General features: G+C 39.1%; 1 protein-coding gene and 1 pseudogene across 1 annotated transcript in view; one reads left to right on the top strand and one right to left on the bottom strand.

Annotated features, from left to right (window-relative positions):
* TTC29 (tetratricopeptide repeat domain 29) overlaps nt 1–18,384 on the bottom strand; it is a 145,526-nt gene extending 127,142 nt beyond the window's left edge. Inside the window, exons 1-3 of the mRNA XM_055144243.1 lie at nt 18,305–18,384; nt 11,780–11,883; nt 9,707–9,790 (exon numbers count right to left, since the gene is read on the bottom strand). Of these exons, the coding sequence (XP_055000218.1) occupies nt 9,707–9,790; nt 11,780–11,877 (182 nt within the window). The 5' untranslated portion in view covers nt 11,878–11,883; nt 18,305–18,384. The remainder of the gene's footprint in view (nt 1–9,706; nt 9,791–11,779; nt 11,884–18,304) is intronic.
* Nucleotides 12,439–12,565, top strand: LOC129406731 (U4 spliceosomal RNA; annotated as a pseudogene).
* Nucleotides 18,385–21,751: the final 3,367 nt, after the last annotated feature.

Here is a 21,751-nt window from a genome sequence, read left to right as displayed (position 1 = left end):
AAAAAAAGTTTTAAAAAATGGGGGAGGTGAAATAACTGATTGTTGGACTTATTATATAATTAGATTAAAATGTCGGATTTTCAACAACAAAATTAGGTGACATGCAAAAAGAAAGTATGACACAGTCAAAGAAAAGCAGCTAAAATTGGCCTTGAGACAGATCTAGATTTACTACATTTACTAGACAAGAAAAGTTACTAGATTTACTAGTAATAAATCTAATAAAGTAGATTTACTCTATTATTTGTTCATCGACAAACTAGAGCTTATCAAAATTTAAAACTTCTCTGAGAACTATAACTAGGCAAAGACTTTAAAATAACTGGCAGAAAGGTGTTAAAAAATTAAAGCAAGATGGGAGAATGTCCAGAACAAAGATGTAGGAACAAAATGGAAATGCTAGAAGTTAACGAAAACCAGAAAATACACTTCTTTCTAAAACTTCTATAGTGAAAAAAATACAATCAAGATGAAAAATTCACCAGTGATTCAGTGGTAGATTTGCACAGGAAAAAGAAACAATGAACCATGAAATGATTAAGTCTGGGGTGAAAAAGAAAGAAGAAATAATAATCTGAGACTGGTGGAACATGATATGTATTTTGAGAATTCCAGAAGAGGGAGAGATAAGGGAAAGCAGTTATTTTCAGAAAAATGACAAAAAACTCCCTGTCTTTATTAAAAATCAGGAATATGGACATCCAAATTCAATCAACTTAAAGCAGAAAAATGTAAAGATATCCATTAGGGGCACATTATAATCAAATTATGAAAGGCAGTTCAAAGAACGAAACAACTTCTCACATAGAAGGGATACTCAATAAGAACATAAAGAAATTTCTCATCAAAAACTTTGGAGGCAATAAAGAAGCGGGGGCTCACTTACTATACTTATAATAGAATAAGTATTATTAATCAATTAATCAATATCCAGTTAATCAATAATCAGTTAAAACCAATAAACCAGTTAATCAGTACTTCTATGTAGGAAAAATTGCCCTGTGAAAATAAGCTATTCCCAAACAAACAAAATCTGAAGGAGTTGATTATCATTGGCCTATCCCTGCAAAAAATGCTTATGGAAAACCTGAAGCTTGAAGTAAGAAAGCATTATACAGTAACTTTGAAGCAATATGAAGAGCTAAAGCTATCAGTCAAGGCAAATACACAGTTATTTGTAAATGCTTGCATTCATTTTTGCAGAGGCTTAAAAATTTACATTTTAATTTCTATGCGATTTTAAAGATACATAAATTTGAGAAAATAAGTATCAGTCAAAAGCAGGCATTATTTTATCTTTCATTTCTAACTCCACATTCTGTTTCTGTATAATTTAAGAAACTATTGCACCAAACAATTACTAATGCAAGTCTGGGGGCCACAGAGAATTCCTTCTCCTAAATTTTGCTGTAAAGATAAACTCCTTCAAAGATGTTGAAACAGAAGCAGTTTGTAATTTTTGGTCACATAACATATCAAGACACAGTTCTGGGAGAGGTAGGGAGGTGTAAAAAATTACTAATGTCTCCATATGTCATGACAGTCAAGCTGGTATAAATTCAAATTAGAGCATATGTTTAGAAAATCTGATTTATCCCACTCAATGACCATGGAGAATAAAAGCAGAAAGTGTACAAATGAATATGAAAAGGGAAGTAGGATTTTAACACAAAAGTAAAGACAAAATACAGTAATGTAATAAATAATGTATGACAAACAAAAGACATAAATAAACTAGCATATAACTGAAGTAAGTTCCTTCTTAATTGCATTTACTTTAAAGGTAAATACATTCTAAGTTCCAGTTAAAGAACAGATAGGCAGAATAAACTCATAAAATAGTTCTAACACGTTTGCATATAGCTTGTTATAGCATCCTTTAAAGACAAACTTGGATCAACTTCAAAATGAAAACCTGAGACTGACAAAATGTGAATTTACTTTCAGTAGGATCCCATTACATATGAGGTAAGAGAAAAAGGTTTCAAAGGATGGGAAAGTATATGCTTCATTGTTTCTTTACAACCAGAATTCAGTTGAATATGGTAACTGAGAGTTCTAATTGCTCTTATACTGACAAAACACCTACCAGTAAGCAACTGATGATTGTAAGAGATGTTTGGAAAGGGAGCAATACCACAGAAATGTACACAATTTTGAACTAAATCTTTTCTTCCACATAATTTGATATCTGAGCTTGACATGTGAAGCAGAAAATAATATTGAGCAAATGAACAATCTCTGTCCCCTGACAAACTTGAATTTATAAGTGGCACTTTTATTACTTAACTCCTCAAAACAATGATGGTACTTTAATACTTTTAAAAAGACTTAGAGTGTTACTTTAAGGATTTACTCTTAAGTAATGCTTTAGGTCCTTTTAAAGTAAAATTATACATTCTAATAACATTATTTAGTGTAAAAATAGAACAGGAATAACATGACTTTATTTAACGATCAAAGATCAGGCGAGTGTTATCCGTAAGTGAAACAATTAATAAAGTCAAATTATCACTGTCAAACATAGAACTTTAATACAACCAGGTTGGAAACGTATATCTATAAGGCACAGAAATAATCAATTTTTCTTTTCTTTCTTTCTTTCTTTCTTTCTTTCTTTCTTTCTTTCTTTCTTTCTTTCTTTCTTTCTTTCTTTCTTTCTTTCTTTCTTTCTTTTTTTCTTTCCTCCCTTCCTCTCTCCCTTCCTCCCTCCCTTCCTTCCTCCCTCCATCCCTCTCTCTTTCTCTCTTTCTTTCTTTCTTTCTTTCTTTCTTTCTTTCTTTCTTTCTTTCTTTCTTTCTTTCTTTCTTTCTTTCTTTCTTTCTTTCTTTCTTTCTTTCTCTCTTTCTCTCTTTCTCTCTTTCTTTCTCTCTCTTTTAGTGAATCACTGTGAGGTACAGTTACAGGCTTACAAACTTTATTGTGCTTGCATTTCAGTCATACAACGATCAAGTACCCATCCCTCCACCAGTGCCTATTTTCCACCACCAATGGTCCCAGCATCCCTCCCACCACCCATACCCCATCCCCTCCACCCTGCCCCGCCTCTGTGGTGGGACATTCCCTTTTGCTCCCTCTCTCCTTTTGGGTGTTGTGGTTTGCGACAAAGGTATTGAGCGGCCATCATGTTCGGTCTATAGTCTACTTTTAGCACGCATCTTTCAACCTGAATGGGTCCTCCCAACATCCTTTACTTGGTGTTTCCTTCTCTATCTGAGCTACCTTTTCCTCCAGCATGTAAGGCTGGTTTCCAAGTCATGGAGCAGACCTCCTAGTTCTTATCTCTACTACTCCTGGGTGTTAGTCTCCCAAGAGAATATAAAGTCTCTGTTACTTTATATATATATATTTTTTAATTTTATTGAATCACCATGTGGAGGGTTACATAGTTGTCAGGATTATGTCGGTTATACAATTCTCAAACACCCTTCCCTTCACCAGTGCCCATCTTCCATCACCAACCCCCCCAGTATACCTGCCGCCCCCTCCCACCTCCCCAGTCCCCACCCTTGTACTTGATAAGTTTCACTTCGTTTATGCCTTATCTCGATTACATTTCACGTTTCAACACACAACTCACTACCGTTGTTGGGGTTTCCCCCAAAAAAGAAAAGCAGTCCTATTGCCAAGGAGGCATTTGATAGTTCTCCACTACTAAGAATATAGAGATATTAAGTCCCGCTGTTTGTTACATAACTTTTCTTTTTCCCCCTTGCCCCGCGCCACCGAGTTCACGCCTGTTTAGTAATCGCCACGCTGCCTGACAAGGGAAAAAAAAAAACGAAAAGGATGGTTATTTCCCGTCATCAGCAGACGTGGGGCTCTGGCTTAGTTGATAGACTAGTAGAGTGTCTGCAAGCAGTTTCTGGAACTGAAGGTCTTGCGCTGGTATCGGCTCCGGCTCGAGATTCCACCAGCGTCCCACTGTTCCATGTACATAATTTTTCCCCTTATATCCCATTCCCACGACACCAGGTCTGTTTGCTTAATGGACATCACACTGTAGTTGACGACACGCCGCGTTTCTTCCCGAGAAAGAAGAAAATTTCTTCTCAGCTGGCGTGGGGATATAGCTTAGTTTAGTCTAGAGAGATGGCTACCGTTTTGATTGCCTTCAATATTTCAGCAACAGACTTACTATTCTTGTTAGGATCTCCCACAAAAGTCCGACCCATTAAAAGCGAACCATTACATATTGCTGATGCTAAGATGACATTAGGTCCCGCGCGGCCGCGCGGTTTTGGGTTTCTGTATAAAGTCCAGGGAAAGTACAACCAGAAATAACATCACTACAAACTTTTACCCTTTTATGGTGCTCATAAGATGGAGAAGTCCTGCGCTGTGTTCAGGAGGGAGGAGTTGAGAGAGAGAGAGGTTAAAAGAATTGGGGGATGCCCAGTTCCCACTGTTTCAGCGCACCGTGGGGTCTCTGGTCCCATGCCGGAATTAGTTCAGTGGGCTGCCTGGAGTCCAAGGGCGCTCCCTTGGGCTCTTCCATCATGCTCGCTCCGCAGCCGGATCCAAAAGGGTCTGTTACTTTATATTCCACAGATGAGTGCAATATTTCTATGCCTGTCTCTCTCTGTCTGACTCATTTCACTTAACATGATACTTTCCATGTTGATCTACTTATATACAAATTTCATGACTTCATCTTTTCTAACAGCTGCATAGTATTCTGTAGTGTAGATGTACCAACGTTTCTTTAACCAGTCATCTGTTCTCAGGCACTCAGGTTTTTTTTCCAGATTTTGGCTATTGTATACAGTGCAATAATGAACACACAAATGCAGATGTCATTTTGACTATACTTTTTTGCCTCTCCAGAATATATTCCCAGGAGTGGTATTGCTGGATCAAATGGGAGCTCAATTTCTAATTTTTTGAGAATCGTCCATACTGTTTTCCAAAAGGGCTGAACCAGTCAACATTCCCACCAGCAGTGAAGGAGAGTCCCTTTCTCCCCACACCAGTGCCAACACTGGTTGCTTTTGTTCTTTTGGATGTGTGTCAGTCTCTTTGGTGTGAGATGATCAACCTTTCTAACCTCAAACTCTACTACCAAGCGGGTAATAATTAAAACAGCATGGTACTGGAACAAAGGCAGAGCCGCAGACCAATAGAACAGGGTTGAATATTCTGACCCCCGGCCCTTCCCCAATATATGATATCTAATCTTTGATAAGGGAGCAAGAAATGTGAAATGGACCAAGGAAAGCCTTTTCAACAAATTGTGCTGGCAAAACTGGACAGCTACATGCAAAAAAAAAAATGGGCTCAGATCTCTACCTAACACCATGTATAAAAGTCAGACCAAAATGGATTAAAGACTTCAACATCATACCAGAATCCTTAAGATACATTGAAGACAAGGTCAGCAAAACCCCCATGACATTGAAGCTAAAGTATCTTCAAAGATGACACACCACTGACCAAATAAGTGGAAATAAAGATAAACACATGGAACTATCTTAAACTAAGAAGCTTCTGCACCTCAAAAGAAACAGTGACCAAAATACAAAGACTGTACAGAATGGGAAAGGATATTCACACAATTCCCATCTGATAAGGGGTTGATATCAAGGATATACAAGGCACTAGTTGAACTCCACAAGAACAAAATATCCAACCCCATCAAAAAATGGGGTGATGATCAGAAACTTTCTCAAAGAAGAAATTTGAATGGCTGAAAGACACATGATAAAATGCTCTACATCACTATTCATCAGGGAGATGCAGATCAAAAAAATGATGAGAAATAATCTTTAAAAGTCTCTTTAGGGGCTGGAGCGATAGCTCAGCAGGTAGGGCATTTGCCTTGCATGAGGCCGACAGGGTTCAATTCCCAGCATCCCATATGGTCCCCTGAGCACCGCCAGGAGTAATTCCTGAGTGAAAAACCAGGAGTAACCCCTGTGCATTTCCAGGTGTGACCCAAAAAGAAAAAAAATATTTAAAAGAAATGAATCATGCTGAAAATCCTTTAGTAAAAATGTAGTTGATATATAAAAAAGACAAGTCTTTTGCTTTTCTTCTACATTGTCAGTTCCAAAGTAAACTGAACCCTGGGTTTAACTGTTTCAATAATTGCTTTAGCATGTCCTGTTCAAATGCTAACTAAAATTCTAGAACACACTTTTTGAGGAGTCAAACTTTCTCATTTCAATCGTCAAAGCACTTACATAAAACTCTGACCTGAAACTGTGTCACAGCAGGGTGCCTATTCCGTGATGCTGTTCATATGACATTCATTCCTTCACTAACTTATTCACTTAACATCTAGCTACTGGGCCCTCACCATGTGCGGGGAAACACAAGGACACATCCCTGTCCCGTGGACATCAAGGAGAAAGGCGAACAGAGTTTATCCCAGTCCGGGACAGGGCACAGGTGACAGCAGAAACAGAGACAGCTGGTCTAAGTGAACATGAGTGTGTCAAGGCAGAGGCCGGCGGGAATAGGCGGTGAAGGAAATCCAGGCTTGCAGAGCTTCCGTTCCGGGCTATCCCTGTGTGACAAGGAGGAGGGCAGCAACCAAGCCACATGGAGAGAACTGAGTGGCGGGAAGAATGGGGAAAGTTGGTCAGAAAAGTCCAAACCATCTACAACTCTAGGCCATGATGAGGAATTTAGAATTGCATAAGAGATTATTATTCTCGATATCACAATAGGTATAGTTATGTATACTGATTACACCATTGATGTACAAGAGCCTTGATATTCCATAATAGGAGTCTGCTCTTTGTCTAGTCCTACTCCTCACCATCTACCCCCCAAATATATCACCCAGCAAATGCACAAACTCATACACTGACTTTCTTTATGTTGCACTGGGGGAAGAGTTTCTCTTTTTGTCTAAGGGTAATATTTCTATTTATGCTCGGAGACCATCTTCTTTCACTTGTTCTAAGACTTTATCTTGCTCTAAAGCATGGTTTTCTTCTACGTCATTGATACTTCTTCTTCCAATAATATTGATCCCATGGAAATGCCAATTGTGATTTAGAGAATAATAGGCAGAATAGATCGGAATTTCAAAGTAATATGAGATTACTGCTTTTGTTTGAAAATTTTTTCTTAGATTTTTCTCTATTACATCTTTATATACTGAAGTTCTATGATCATTAGTCTGATCATTTTGTAATGAGCAGGAGTTAAGTTTGAAATGTGTGCTCCCTGGAAAATTTTATCCCACTCCTCTTTGTCTTCTTTGATTTTATATAGGCCTCAAGGCTGTTCCTCAGCAGTCAGCATTTATGCATTCATTCCATTATTTTTTCCTGCTCATAGGTCTTATTGTTTCAAATACAGATAAGGAGGGAAACAAGCATTTTCTAATAAATTCTCATTGTCTCTCCCATTGTGTAAAATCTAGTATTATATCTAAGGCAGTAACTTAATAAATGCATGTTGACCAATTTATCTTTTTAGAGTTGAGTGGCTAATAAAAAGTTTTATACAGCAATTCCCTGGCTAGCCGAGTATGCATGATTCCCCTGGCACCTGCTGAGTATTGCTAGGAAATGCTAAAAATCATTCATCAGTTTGCTTCTTTACATGCTATTCAATTAGTTGTCTGGGGTAGAGTCTAGATTATTTATCAATCAAAGATTAATGGTGAGCTGGGTACCGAGTCATCTTCCTACTAATGGTTTATATCTCTTGTCCTAAGAAAAGGCAAAACTCTTTTGGTCTAAAAGAGCTTTGGTCTTTTTCAAGTGCAAAAAGACTAAAGGGAATGAAATTAAGAGGACTTAGAATTACCCACTATTACTATTTTCTTTAGTGTGAGATAAATTTGTTAATTTTGATTTTCACTTCTAATGTTAATTTAGATTATAAGGGAAAATAACATTACTATTACAGTACTATTAAGCACTCACTCATCATGTCTATCTGGTATAGTTTGACACCAAAGGAGTTTTCAGTGCAGATAGAAATGCCTCATATCTATAGGGATTTCCAGTTTGCTATATATGTGAAGCAAAAATTTAATTCCTTATTTAGTTCCCACTTCTTAAAGCAATTACAGCTATTTTAATACCTATAAGTCAGAAGGCAAATTTACTCAAATATATATGCATATTTCTTTTGAAAAAATGATTAAACAATATTAACCTTTAATTTTAGGCATGGTTACCGTGTGAAATTAATGAATTTACAATTGAACTAGTTGCTACCAACGGTTCCAGATTCTACACATGGTAATTTATAGAGCTCCAAAGAGACAGTGATTATGGTTACTATAAAACATCATCACTCTCTAAAACAGCTACTGCCAGCATGAACTATTCTGCGTTTCTGCAGTATAAGCAAGTTAATAAAAATTATAGCCATAGATAAAATATCATATCAACTAAAATGAAAGATATTGTGACACAGAAATTCAAAATCAATAAACCTATACTGAAATATAATTTTAGGAAATTATACACAACAACAGCTCTTTGTGTTCCTGGAGTCAGCAGATGCCATTGGGCTACACTAGCATGTGACAGGGACAAATGAAGACGTTACTGGCACCTGCTCGAGCAAATTGATGAACAATGGGATGACAGTGATACAGTGATACATAAGGAATATGTAATATACTGGGCAGATGCGCAAAGGATGAATGCATATGCTTTGCATGCAGGAGGCCTGGGTGCAATTCCCAGCACCTCATGGTCCTCGAGCACTTACCTGGTAGGAGTCCCTGAGTCAACATCAGATGAGGCCCCAAAACAAATTCTCTCTCACTCCCCTCCCTCTCTGCCTTTCTCTCTCTCTCTCTCATTTCATATATAGCTACACTAGCACGCTACAGGGACAAATGGAGATGTTAATGGCGCTCGCTCGAGCAAATTGAGGATCAATGGTATGACAAGTGAACTGAAGTGATATATATATACACACACCCATAAACACACACTTACATGTAGATGAATATATATTTTTTCAGCAAATTTAATAGCCATAGACAATATCATTATTGTCATAAAATTCTTTAATGGAATCATTTAGTGAATTCCAATAATATACAAAACATTTATAATATTTGTTTTTAAATATTTATATTTAAATATCTGCTTATACCAAGTTAGGTGTATCAAGTAAAAATAATAACCATATTTAACTTCTATTCTAGCTTTTTATTCATTTCTCAATAATCTACATGTATCTTTATATTGCTTTTACTCATGCTATTGCTTTTAATTAGTGGTAAATTGGAAAAGTTTATATTTTTTATTTGAAAAATAAACCCAGACATCTTAGAATTATCTGTAAATTAGATAATAAACTATAATTCATAAATTCTTCTTTTGGTTCTTGGTGAGAGAAATAACATGTATTCATAGGGATTTCCCCCCAAAAAAATTTTACCAGAAAATAAAGATAAAAAAATATTTCTTTTAAAGTTTTCATTTCTCCCCTATAGAAGCACCACTATTAAGAAGCTAGTAAGAAATTAATGGCACAGATTTAATAGTGCAATGTAGTAGTCTACTATCTTGGTAAATATGAACAGTTTGAAAGCCATAAAGTTAGAGTTTGATACATGTCAGATCAATAGACAAGACTTATCACTATTTAATAAGAACTTTAATTTTTAAATGCCACGTTCCAGTGAAAAGATATACTGCACAGGAAAATTGAAATTTCAATAAAGAATCAAAACAAAAGAAACAAAATTTATATTAAAGCACTTCTAAGAGGCTCTACTTACGCAGCGACCTCCTCTTTTGACAATCCTTTGAAATTCATCGCCAGATAACGATCTATGTCATCTTTCTCTTTGATCAATTGAGAGCTAAATGAAGTAGAAGGAAATAATAAAGCACTGCCTTATTAAGTTGAAAAGCTAGCAAACATAAAAAAATACCACCAGAACAGAAATATTCAGGGTACAATATAATCTATAATGAATGTCCTGCAGTAGTTCCAGGACTAATAACTTTAAAGTCTTAATTTTCTTGAATACAAAAAACAGGGAAAATATTAAAGCCAGTCTATAATCAAATAAAAACACCAGCACATTAAAATAATTTGCATTCTCAAATAAACACTTTCTTTCCTAAAAGCTTCGAAGAATTATTTATTTCAAGCTGTTTTCAGAGTCTAACTCTTCACCTACACAATGCATATTCTGTTTGACACAGAAGCTTAAATGAAGACCTATTTAAATGCAGAAAAAGTATATGTGAAATTAATTTGATCCAAACATTAGCAAAATTTGCTCTGAATTTTTTTTTGGTAATCACATGTAAAATTTAGTTATTAAAATTCAAGGTACAAAGATATTTTTTAAGACTAAATTGAATTGAGAGTTTAGAAAGATTTTCCTGAGAAATACACGAAATGTGTTGCTTATTCTCACTTGCCCTTCTTTAAAATCAAGCATCCTAGCACCATGGTGAGGAATGCCACAGGAGCCTGAGACAGCCTAGGCTGCCGGCAGCCGTAAATAGAGAACATTGATACAAAACTTAGCCAGAGGTGACTCTGCTGAAAATATTTTTCTTCAATAAAAATACACACAAAAAGTTTTTGTTAGAATCGATTTTATTTTCGAAAGATGAGATTGGGATCTATTTTTGCTGATGTTGAAAAGTAAGGAAATTTTTTACTAAAACATAGAGGGAGAAAAGAGACTGTAATAATCTACATTGTTCAAAATTTAAATGCAAAATTGTATATCCCCTGCAATTATGTAGTTAGTGATGATTATTTGAAAAAATAATTTTTGAAGTTGTGTCATTTAATTTGTCATTGAAAAGTTGACCTGTTATAATTTAATTTATTATAAAAATTTTAATGATGTACATTTTGATGTGTTATCTATGCTCTAGTGTCCATTTCATTGAATGCATTTATTTTGGATGAGGGGTTTTGTTCTCCCCTAGAAAAGCTAAAAAATGAGTTATACTCCTTCTCAGCATGAAGCTATCTCTTGACATTGTGATCATTATAGTCTCATAGAAGTGGAGAAAAACATTTCAAAAGAAAATAATGAAACCTGCAAATGCAAAATATTTTATTGATAAAAATGTGTCTTAATAAAAATGAACTAAACTATATAAAAGGCAATTTCTGAAAAGCACCAAACTTAGCAGATACTCATGATTAAGACAAAATCTACTAACTCCTCTTTCCTGCATTTCCTCAGCCACAGTTCCAAGGCTCAGCAGAGATGCCCTCACTGGAGCATTCCAGCCCCGATACCATCCTGTCCGGATTGGATCCCACCTGCCAACCTACCTTCAGAGTACATGTGAGTCCTCCGCCTCCCAAACAGACATCGGTGCCCTGGGCCCTGTGTTTTCGAAGTCACCCACCCTTCATTCCTAAAGGTTCTACTTCCAGAGCTCTATCAGCTATTACTGGAATTGGAAACAATGTTTTCTAACTGGCACCAGCTTGCAAAATGAACATACTTGAGTATTTTAAATGAGGCTCATCAATTCTACTAACACGGTGCCAAGGACAATTCTGAATAGTTGGCATAAACAATATAGCTGGACCTTCAGACAATCTTGGGTTTTTTTTTCTTTTTGGGTCACACCTGGCAATGCACAGGGGTGACTCCTGGCTCTGCACTCAGGAATTACTCCTGGCAGTGCTCAGGGGACCATATGGGATGCTGGGAATCGAAGCCGGGTCGGCCGCATGCAAGGCAAATGCCCTACCTGCTGTGCTATCGCTCCAGTCCCACAATCTTGTTGTTTGAGTATCTCCCTGACATCTCTTACTAGAAGAAATTAATCTATACGGAAAATAAGGGGCGGATGGGGGCACAAACCTTGGCATGGTTCGAACATTGTCGGAGCAGGGCAGCTTGGCGCTGGCTATGGACATAAGCCTCGGACGCATCATCTGAAGGGGGGGCAGGGTGACCATTTTCAACTACAAAACAAAAAGACAGAGATTTTGTGGAATAAATATTTCAAGAAACCCTTTACAATATTTTTAGAGATTCACCCTCTGTCATATTTGCTGGAATAGGTCTGTGTATAGCTCCAGAGCTCTGATACTCAAGGATAAGAACTAATGAGTGGATTTGGCAACTTGCTTCTCTCATGATTTTTTTTTTTTTGTATTCTCTGCCTTATGGCCAGTTTATTGTTTGTCTGCATCTTCACCAGGATATCAGAAAAGAATACTCAGAGTTTGGAGTATGCTTTGTTACATGACACTGTTGCAGCAAAGAATGAAGATAATCATTTTTCACCATGTATTTTAACTGTTCTTGCTTTGTTTTCTTGTTACCATCAATAACTGAATATTTCATACTTGGCTGTTTCTAAAGATGTTCTTGCTCACCAGTGAAGGAGTTTTCCACATGGGGAAGATTCTCAAATCGGAGACAGTTGCCCACACCATTACCATAGTTTAACCAAAAACAGAATCAAAACCAAGTTAATTTTCAAAATACAGGAATTTAAAAAAAAGAAGACTGCTAGCTTTGCGCAGTGGCAGTATCGTAGCCAATGAGGTTTATCCCAGGTGCAATTATTGCTAATTAAAAAAAAAAAGACTGCTTAAAACATACTCATTTTATCATTTCCATTTTTTTTTCTTTTTTGGGTCACACCTGGCGATGCACAGGGCTTACTCCTGGCTTTACACTCAGGAATTTCTCCTGGCGGTGCTCAGGGGATCATATGAGATGCTGGGAATAGAACCCGTGTTGGCCTCGTGCAAGGCAAACGCCCTATCTGCTGTGCTATCACTCAGGAATTAAAGTTGGAGCGATAGATAGCACAGTGGTAGGGCATTCGCCTTTCACGGAGCCGACCTGGGTTCGATTCCTCTGCCCCTTCCGGAGAGCCTGGCAAGTTATCAAGAGCAGAGTTTGGCAAGCTACCCGTGGCATATTCTATATGCCAAAAACAGTAACAATAAGTCTCACAATGAGAGAGATTATTGGTGTCCGCTTGAACAAATTGATGAACAACGAGATGACAATGACAGTGACAGGAATTAAAGCATAGGGATGGCTTCTCTTTCTGGGATAAACATGGCCTTTGCAGGGAAGATGCAGAAGACTGGAGATTACTCACTAGTCAGGAACCACTTTTAAGTGGCCCCACTCAAATATCTGGTGTTAATACCAGGTGACACTAATAGCTGGGACCTCACCTGGGCTTTCTGTCAGAACACATACCCAGGATTTCCTCACACAGTGTGGGCGTCCTCTCAGGTTGCTTATATGGCATCTCAGGACCCCAGAGAAACGTCCAATGGACATGATATTTCATCTCAGGGCCTGAGCATGGAGGCCAAAGGGTATGACTTGTACAAAACAAAGAAGAAAAGAAAAAAAAGAATGAACCGTAGCTGGCACTGCTTAGTAACTCAGTTAAGTATCTATCGAATAAGGCAAAACAAACAAAAATAAACTAGCTTGATGGTGATTTTGCCCAAGTTACTGCCTTACCTCAGGCAGTAACAAGCTGGGAGGAAGTGATTTAAATCTAGGAGCAGGATTCCATCTGCTTGGTGAGGCTAAAGGTATTGGTCAAATCAGTGGACAATAGAATGGAATTTAGAGGTGATCCTTGAATGCCTAACAATAGGAGAATAGGATCTTTTGCATCTGAAAGCTGTTGCAATATGTGGGTCCTTTTTCCTGTCAAGTATCTCTATGTCCTTAATAAAGAGGTAGAAATTCACACTAGAGTTTTGGGCCTATAGCATTCCACTACCAATCCCACCAATGGGAGTCCTTCTCCCCACCAGTGTTCCCAGGTTCCTTCCCACCTCCCTAGCAGACACATTTTTAATTTGGCTATTGCAGTCGTGTTCTGTTTACAGGGTTGTTGACGCTATGGTTTAAACATATACACAGGCTATACCTCTAAACCACAAAAGTGCCTGAGAACTCTGAGTCCCGGTCCTGTTAGCTCCTGTCCACCTCTTCTTACTTCCCACCTCAATTTCTTTTCCTCCCTGTTCTCCTCATTTCTGTAATCTAGGGGTCAAGGTAATCTCGGTAACCCCCCATCTAATACCTTGCCAGCTACTGATTTAGGTGGTGACATGTACCAGTAATGAGCAAAACACAGCTAACTTCTTTAGTAACTAAAGAAGAAAAAAAGCCTATAATTTTGGGTCCAGATGTTTTCCTAACTCATTATTTGGAAAATCAGAACTTACTAAACGGCAATAATATGCAGAACATGTGGAGAACATCATGATTCACATGAGGTCAGACCTTAGGGACAGGTCTGGAAGGAGTCTGGGCTCCCCCCACCCCCACCAATTCATTTCAGCAGGGAAGACTCTTCCAGAGCTTCCTGGTGTGATAGAACAATTCTGACCCAGCTTCATTTTACTCAAAGCTCTTTCTCCTGGGATGTAATCAAAAAATGACCACCGCATTTGATCCCACAGAATATTCAGCCTCTATTCTAAAGATTCAACTTTGCTTCCCAAAGGGCATTGAGTCATTGTCAAGACTTTGAATGGTTCACCAAGGAGCTTCAGATGAGAAAACTGTACCTATAATTTCTTCAAGTAGTTGGATGGCCCAGCTACAAAGAAGCAAGACCCAGAAATTCTGATTTAGCCAATGTCCCATCAAGGTATGTATGAATGCTTCCTTCAAAGTTGATCTATCAATACGGGATATAAGTTTGAGCCCTTTTTATGTTACCTGGATTTAGATAATTTTGGTACAAAATGCAAACATCTAAATAAATGTGATGCATGTGCCAGGAGAGAGAGAGATGCGTCTCCTTTGTCACACAGATCGACTGTGCTTTTTCCTTCCCCTCAAAATCGGAGTCAACGTTTCTAACCATTAAAGTTTCAGCTGCCAGTTCCTTCATTTTGCTCTCGTCTGATCTGAGAACATTAGCAGCAGGAGCACCTTTACTCTTAAATTTAGTTTAATGTAAGTATCGCAAGCCCTGCTGGCAAGCCTCAAGGCACAAACTCGGGATGGGGGGTGGTCAGAGCTGAATGAGGAAACAGAAGAAAAGTTATTAACTTCTAGTGGGAGAAAAGAGCCCTCCTGCAGACTTAGTTGGAAGCTTTCAGCTCAGGGTTAGACTGGCCCTTTAGCAGATCCCCTCCCGGCTCCCCATCCCATATCCCGCACCCTTGCATGTAGCTATTGGTGATTACGCCTTGGTTTCCACAATCCACATTGTGTCCACTTCGGGGCTTTTTTTTTTTTTTTGGAAAACATATATAATGTGTGAACTGAATTTTAGGATGCTTATTTGACATGCATCAAGTAGGTAAAAGGATTCCATAACAAATTTTCTTGGTTGAAGTACTCTCCATCCCTTTTATGTTTTATAAATTCTTACATAGCTGACTTTTCTTTAAAAAGGCAGCAGCTGTCATCCTACTGTATTGGGGAGGAAATAAGTATAAAAAAAGTGACAGCACCTTAGGGATACGAAGGTCTTTGTTAGCAGGAAAGGCATCCATTCCCACCTGTGTGTGCACCCAACTCCCAGGCCAGCTCCAAACATGTAGGCGAGTGGAGAGAGTGAAGGACTAGTAACTGAGCACCATATCCTTAAGTAACAATGGAGAACTTAAGTAACAATGGAGCACTAGATCCTTAACAGGGCACCTCATCAGGGCCCTCCCAGCTCAAAACCCCAAAGGATACCACCCAAGATCCTGTGAGTGCAGGAAGAGGGATGGGTCAGATTCTGGTGGGTAAAGTTGATGAAGAAGGAGAGATTCCTCTCTGGCTGGTCTCCAAATCAGCACAGTGCTCCCCGCTTAGGAGTTCAGGGGAAGCTGTCTTCGGGGAGAGACCCAGAGGCAGCTTCCCCATGCCGGCAAGAGGGCAGCACCACCCGTGGCACCAGGGTGCAAAGAATAAGATCAAAAGGTTGCCTGAAGCCATTCCACTGTTGGTATTCAGGAGGGATTTGGTGCAGTCTTTGATCTGTTGGTTGGCTCTTGTCTCCCCGCTTCAGTCTCTAAGTTTGGCCCCCCACACAAAGACAAATGAGAATGGAGAAATAGAGGATCAAAGATTTGAGAGCTCTGGGTCAGGCTGAATGTGTCCCATGGTGGGAGTTTAAATTTCTGGCCCCCAAGTAAAATTCTTCAAAGAGCAACACTCTTGCCCACTATTCCCAGAGCCACCACATCAGAAAATACAAAGGCAGCAGAGGTCTGGCTCTGGGTAGATGGAGGCTACTTGGGGAGTGACTGTTTGAGGCTGACCACTATCTCCAGAATTCGATCATTCTGAAACTTTAGATGACAGTTTTTTTTTAAAAAGTCAATAATCTATGGACAGCAAAGTGATGATGTGCCATGCAGAGTTCCAAATATGATTTTGCTATCACGAACAAAATCCATCTATAGGGATAGGGACTTCATATATTGCTATCTCAAGCTCTTTCACTATAAGATTTAAAGGAAACTACAAAAAAGCATCAATAATTTTGCTCCTGAAAAGAGTAAAAGACTTTTAAAGGGTCAATAAAAGTATATCAGATGATTTTGACCATTTTGCTTTCAGAGGGAAGGAATTAAATAGGAGGTTGAATAAAACAAATGGAAATCACACTTCCCACCTACTGACATTTATGAATGGCTAAATAAAAATGCAAAGTAGGTAAAGTGTTGAAAGGCAGGTCATGTGTCACTTGAGTTACACTTAAAGATTACTGTAGATTATAGACTTCGCTTGACAACCAGAAGGAAGTAGTGAAGAGTAGAAAAGGCTATTAACAAAAGCTAAACATTACAGAATGCCTCCATTTCCCCAATATCATGGGAAAAGATTAATTCATACAGAAAAAACCTACTACATGTTTATATGAAGTTATAAATATTACAGTGGGTAAGGTGCTTGCCTTGTACACTGCAGACCCGGGTTTGATCCCTACCACCCTGTATGGTTCACAAAGACCACCAAGAATAACTATCAGTGAAGATCCAGGATTAAATAATCCCTGGGTATTGCCAAGTGTGATGCAAAAACAAAAACAAAACAAAACCCAAACTGCAGATTCTAAGGAAGAAATTAATCATTCGGTGAAAAGCCATACACTAAAAAAAGTATTTGCAGTAATACACCCCAATGCAGATGTGACATCATAAAAATTGTTTGGTCCCTCTGGCATATATCAAAAAGAATAACCAGTGCTATCATGGATGTGGCGAGAAGGGGACTCCCATTCATTCCTGTTGGAATGTTGATTGGTCTAGTTTTTCTGTAAAACAAAATGAACATTCTACAAAGAACTAGAAATTGAGCTTCCATATGACCCAGGGATATCAATCCTGGGAATATACCCTAGTGGCCTAAAAACACAATGCAGAAAAGCCTCCTATGTTCATTGAAGCACTATTCACAATAGTCAGAATCTGGAAACAACCTGAGTGCCCAAGAACAGAGGAGTGCATATAGAAACTAAGGTACATGTATACAATGGAACATTATGCAGCTGTGAGGGAAAATGAAGTCATGAAATTTGCTTATATATGGATGGACATGGAGAGTATTCTGGCAAATGAAACCAGAGGGAGAGGAACAAACAGAATGATTGCACTTATTTGTAAGGTAATATATTAGATACAAAATAATCAGAGACATAGAAACAATGGCCAGAAGGACTGGTCTCTGGTAGGAAGCTTGCCACAAAGGGGAGGGGGAGTGCAATTAGGACAGAGAGGGGACTATGATAATGATAGTTGGAAATGATCACTCTGGACAAAAACTGAGTGCCAAAAGGAGACAAACTGTTGCACTGTTATGTATGATACCCTTTCAGTAATAGTATTGCAAACCACAGTGCCTAAAAGGATCAGTGAGGGAGGGAGGAGAGTGGAGGGAGAAAAAGTCTCAAACTGGAAAGAGACAGAGTTCTCTTGACCAAAACCCAAGGCATCTTTTCCCTTTCTGCTCCACCTGGATGAAAACTGATTTACTTCTTCCTACAATTTGTGCACCTGCCCTGGAGGATCTGGTGAGCTGGAGAAGGAAAAGAGTTCACTTCCCTGCTCTTCCTTCTAGTTAATTTAATTTTTGGCTTTTGGGTCACATCTGGCTGTGTTCAGGGCTCTGTGCTCAGGGCTTACTCCTGGTGGCGCTTAAGGGACGATCGGTAGTACTGGGGATTGAATCCTGGTCGGCCTTATGCAAGGCAAGGGCCTTCACCGCTGCAACATTTTTTAGACCCCATTTATTGAGTGAAAAGACAAGAGTGTCTGCTCAGGAAGCTTGTGACAGAAAGAAGTAAAGAGATGGTTAGTTCGGGAAGAAATGCAGCCCGGAGCATCCCCAACCCCCACAACAGGACTTTGGAAAAGACCCGACCGTGCCTCACCCGCCGTCACGAACCTCGATGGACAGGCCCTAAGGAACAACTCTGGTTTTCCGCTCCGTCTGTGCGCCCCCGCGGTGCCAGGTGCTGGGCGCTGGCGCTGCCCCCTCCCGCAGCAAGTGGTTGCTAGACCCAGCGCGCCAGCGCAGAGGGGACGCGATGGTCTCCAGGGAAACGGGGGCGTGGCTTGGAGGGGCGTGGCTAAGCTGAACAGCGGCTTGGGATAGGGCGCTTTGTTGGGAGGCGGGGCCTAAGGGCGGGGTCTCTTGAGGGCGCTGCTGAGTCCAGGCCGGGGAGGATGAGGATTCCGGATCCCAAGGTTTCCAAAGTGAGGCCGGATTGCAGAAGTGACACCGCCTTGGGAAATTAATCCAGGGGCCCCAAAGTTGCCTCATTTCCTTCATTATACTGCCTTTGCAGGTGTTTGCCACACCGCCCACAGGGTGGATGGGCAAACGAACACGCAGCTTGTCATTCTTGATTTTGCCGCCCCCAACCAAACTGGGATTCTCCCCACTCCTGAGCCCAGATCAATCGTTCACTTCTTCCCGGGCTTCTGTTAGCCAGAACCATCTTTACCTGGTCCCAAGCCCTTTCCACTCCTGTCCCAGAAAATCAGCTCCATTTTGAGTCGTGGGAATTGAAAACTCAAACTCTTCCATCGTCTCTCCCTGCAGGCTGGCATCATTTTTTTTTTTTCAACTATTTACCCCAATCCCGGCCTTTTGTATTTACACCGACTGAACGTCAGCCTGTCCATCCCAGCCCACCTAGCCTTACAGCCTTAGAGTGAGGGGGCTGAATGAGGACCTTCTCACCTAAAGCAGTGAGAGGGGGAGGCCGGTGTGTTCGGCTTTATTTCCTTCCTACTGTCTACTGTCACACACCGTAGAGAGAGCAGCACTGCTTTCTCGAATCACTCTATTAGCCCTCAATCGATGCTATCTGGAGAACGAGCATAAAGACCACTTTCATTCCACCATCGCATATGCTTCAGCAAATGGCTAAATTATTTCCACCAAGTAAGTTTACATTAGATATTCAATTGATCGCCAGAACTGGGCCCCGGGCATTCCCCCACATCAATAAGGTCCTGTTGTGTTCTCATGAGACCCTCCCTCAGTTTTCAGCTCCCAGCCGACACGTGACCTTACCGCAACTCCCCCGTGACCTCTGAGACTCTGAGAATCCACTTCTACACACCCTGCCCTTTCTGTGGGACATTGCTGAATTCCATAGAATCTCTCTCTCTCTCTCTTCCTTTTCTTTCTTTCTTTTCTTCCCCTGACCCCTCCCCTCCCTCCCTTCCTCCCTTCCTTCCTCCCTCCCTCCCTCCCTTCCTTCCTCCCTCCCTCCCTCCCTCCCTTCCTTCCTCCCTCCCTCCCTCCCTCCCTCCCTCCCTCCCTCCCTCCCTCCCTCCCTTCCTTCCTTCCTTCCTTCCTTCCTTCCTTCCTTCCTTCCTTCCTTCCTTCCTTCCTTCCTTCCTTCCTTCCTTCCTTCCTTCCTTCCTTCCTTCTACATTAGCTTTCTAAGCAGTTCTTGCTACTCCATTCAGTCTCCCCAAGAGATCATGGCCAGCTGGAAATGAGTCCGTTGTGATAGTTCTATCTATAATTTGGGAAGGAGGCTCCACATTGGTTTCTATAAGAGCTAGCAACTTGCATTCTTACCGAGCGTGTATAGTTTCTTTTCACGTTGGGGTCTTTTTATATTCCATTGGTAAAATAGCTCAAGTTGGGCTGTAAAATGGAACCGTGACCAATATATACTTCTAATAAACAATGTAAATAATTGCCTTTGGGGGAATACTTGAGATACTTTTGACTTTTAATAGCCCACCACCTCTCTTTGGATTACAAATATTTGGATTCTAGATATTGATACAAGTTATCATGCCCTCACTGATTCCTGTCCTGTGATAATAACAGCTGTTCTTCTTTTCCAGCCTGTTGACTCTTCCCAAGTCTGGACCACAGCTTCACAAGGACACATTGTGTTTCTGGTATTCTTCTGGTAAACTGATCTGTCTACAGACCCAGGGCGGGTAGCTCAGTGGTAGAAGGCATGTTTCAAAGTGTGAAGTCCTAGGTTTGACTCCTAGCATGAAAACCAGAATAATAAGAAATTAAGTAGTTATCTAGTGCTAATTTTTATTACTCACAATATAAAAGATTCTAATTTACACATGATTAAGACTTAGTTGATATAAATGAGTTAATAAATTTTAATTAAAAACCACAAATTAGGAAATATTATAGATTATATGTTCTTCACCTGAACATTTTAGAATTACATTTTTTGTGAAGTGATTGTGGAAACCAATTAAGAAATTCTTTTATAGGGCATACATAAATACACTTATTTTTCTATTGTTAAAGAGACTGATTAAATTGGCTTAAGAAATTGATACCCAAAAATCATATTTACATAATTTCAAATGATGATTTTTTTAACCTGAATGAAAATATTATAAAATATTTGAGGGGTTTAAATATTTTTTATTTGTTGAATAAATCACTTGGAGAAATTGGTCAATATTTATTGATTTTGCATAAACAGTGCACTGCATTAGATATTCTAGTGTGAAACAAAAAGCCATTTGCTTATTGATGCTTGCAAGCAGTAACTTTTATACTGAATTTAGAGTTAAAAACCTTTTTTGATAGATTTTACCAATATGTATAACACTTTTGTAATTGTCACAAGTGTTTTGCAGTTAAAAGAACCTGGAAATACATAGCATTTGGGAGTTAATAAAATAGAATTAGGAAATAGTTTCCAAGCTAGGTCATTTAAAATTGTTTCTTTATTTGGAAAGGGTTTTAGAAAATAGAAGGCGAAATAGCAGACTGTTGGCTTGAAATTTGTGTATTCCAGATTTAGAAAAAGCCCAACTGAAAGTTGAGGGGAGCAGTCTTGAAAATTTCTTTAAAACTATCCACATCAAAGAAAACTGAAAAGTCTTCTGGACCTCTCTTGAAAATATTGGCTCTGTTGTTTGACTTCTAATGTGTAATTCCTTGGTTTTGAATACAATTTTATTTTTCTCTATGTGGGCAGAACACACCACTCTTTAATATAAAGCATAAAAGACCAACTTTCTTGCATAATGTCTTCTAATCACCAGTAGTTATTATAACCAATGTTTCCTTTCTTTTCAAGAATTTTATACCTTTGCTTCTATTTAATCAAACACTGTTTACTCAGAGTTTAGAGTGATAATTATAAAAAATACTTTGAGTTTCAACATGTGAATTTTAGTGTTAATTTCACTTATCATTTTGTGCTTCCAAATCCTGGAAAAAACCATGACGGTTATGCTTGTTACAAATATTATAGGCAAGACATTGCATATAAGGTTGAAATTCATAAAATAATATGCCCAATAGTCATCCAGTGTTTGAGAATCCATAATCATTTGTGCATATTATAATAAACACAGGGGCTGGGGGGATAGTATAGAA

The sequence above is a fragment of the Sorex araneus genome, chromosome 7 (assembly GCF_027595985.1).
Source record: "Sorex araneus isolate mSorAra2 chromosome 7, mSorAra2.pri, whole genome shotgun sequence".
NCBI lineage: Eukaryota > Metazoa > Chordata > Mammalia > Eulipotyphla > Soricidae > Sorex > Sorex araneus.
The sequence above is the reverse complement of the archived record's forward strand: the minus strand, read 5'-3'. Positions and strand labels throughout refer to the sequence as shown.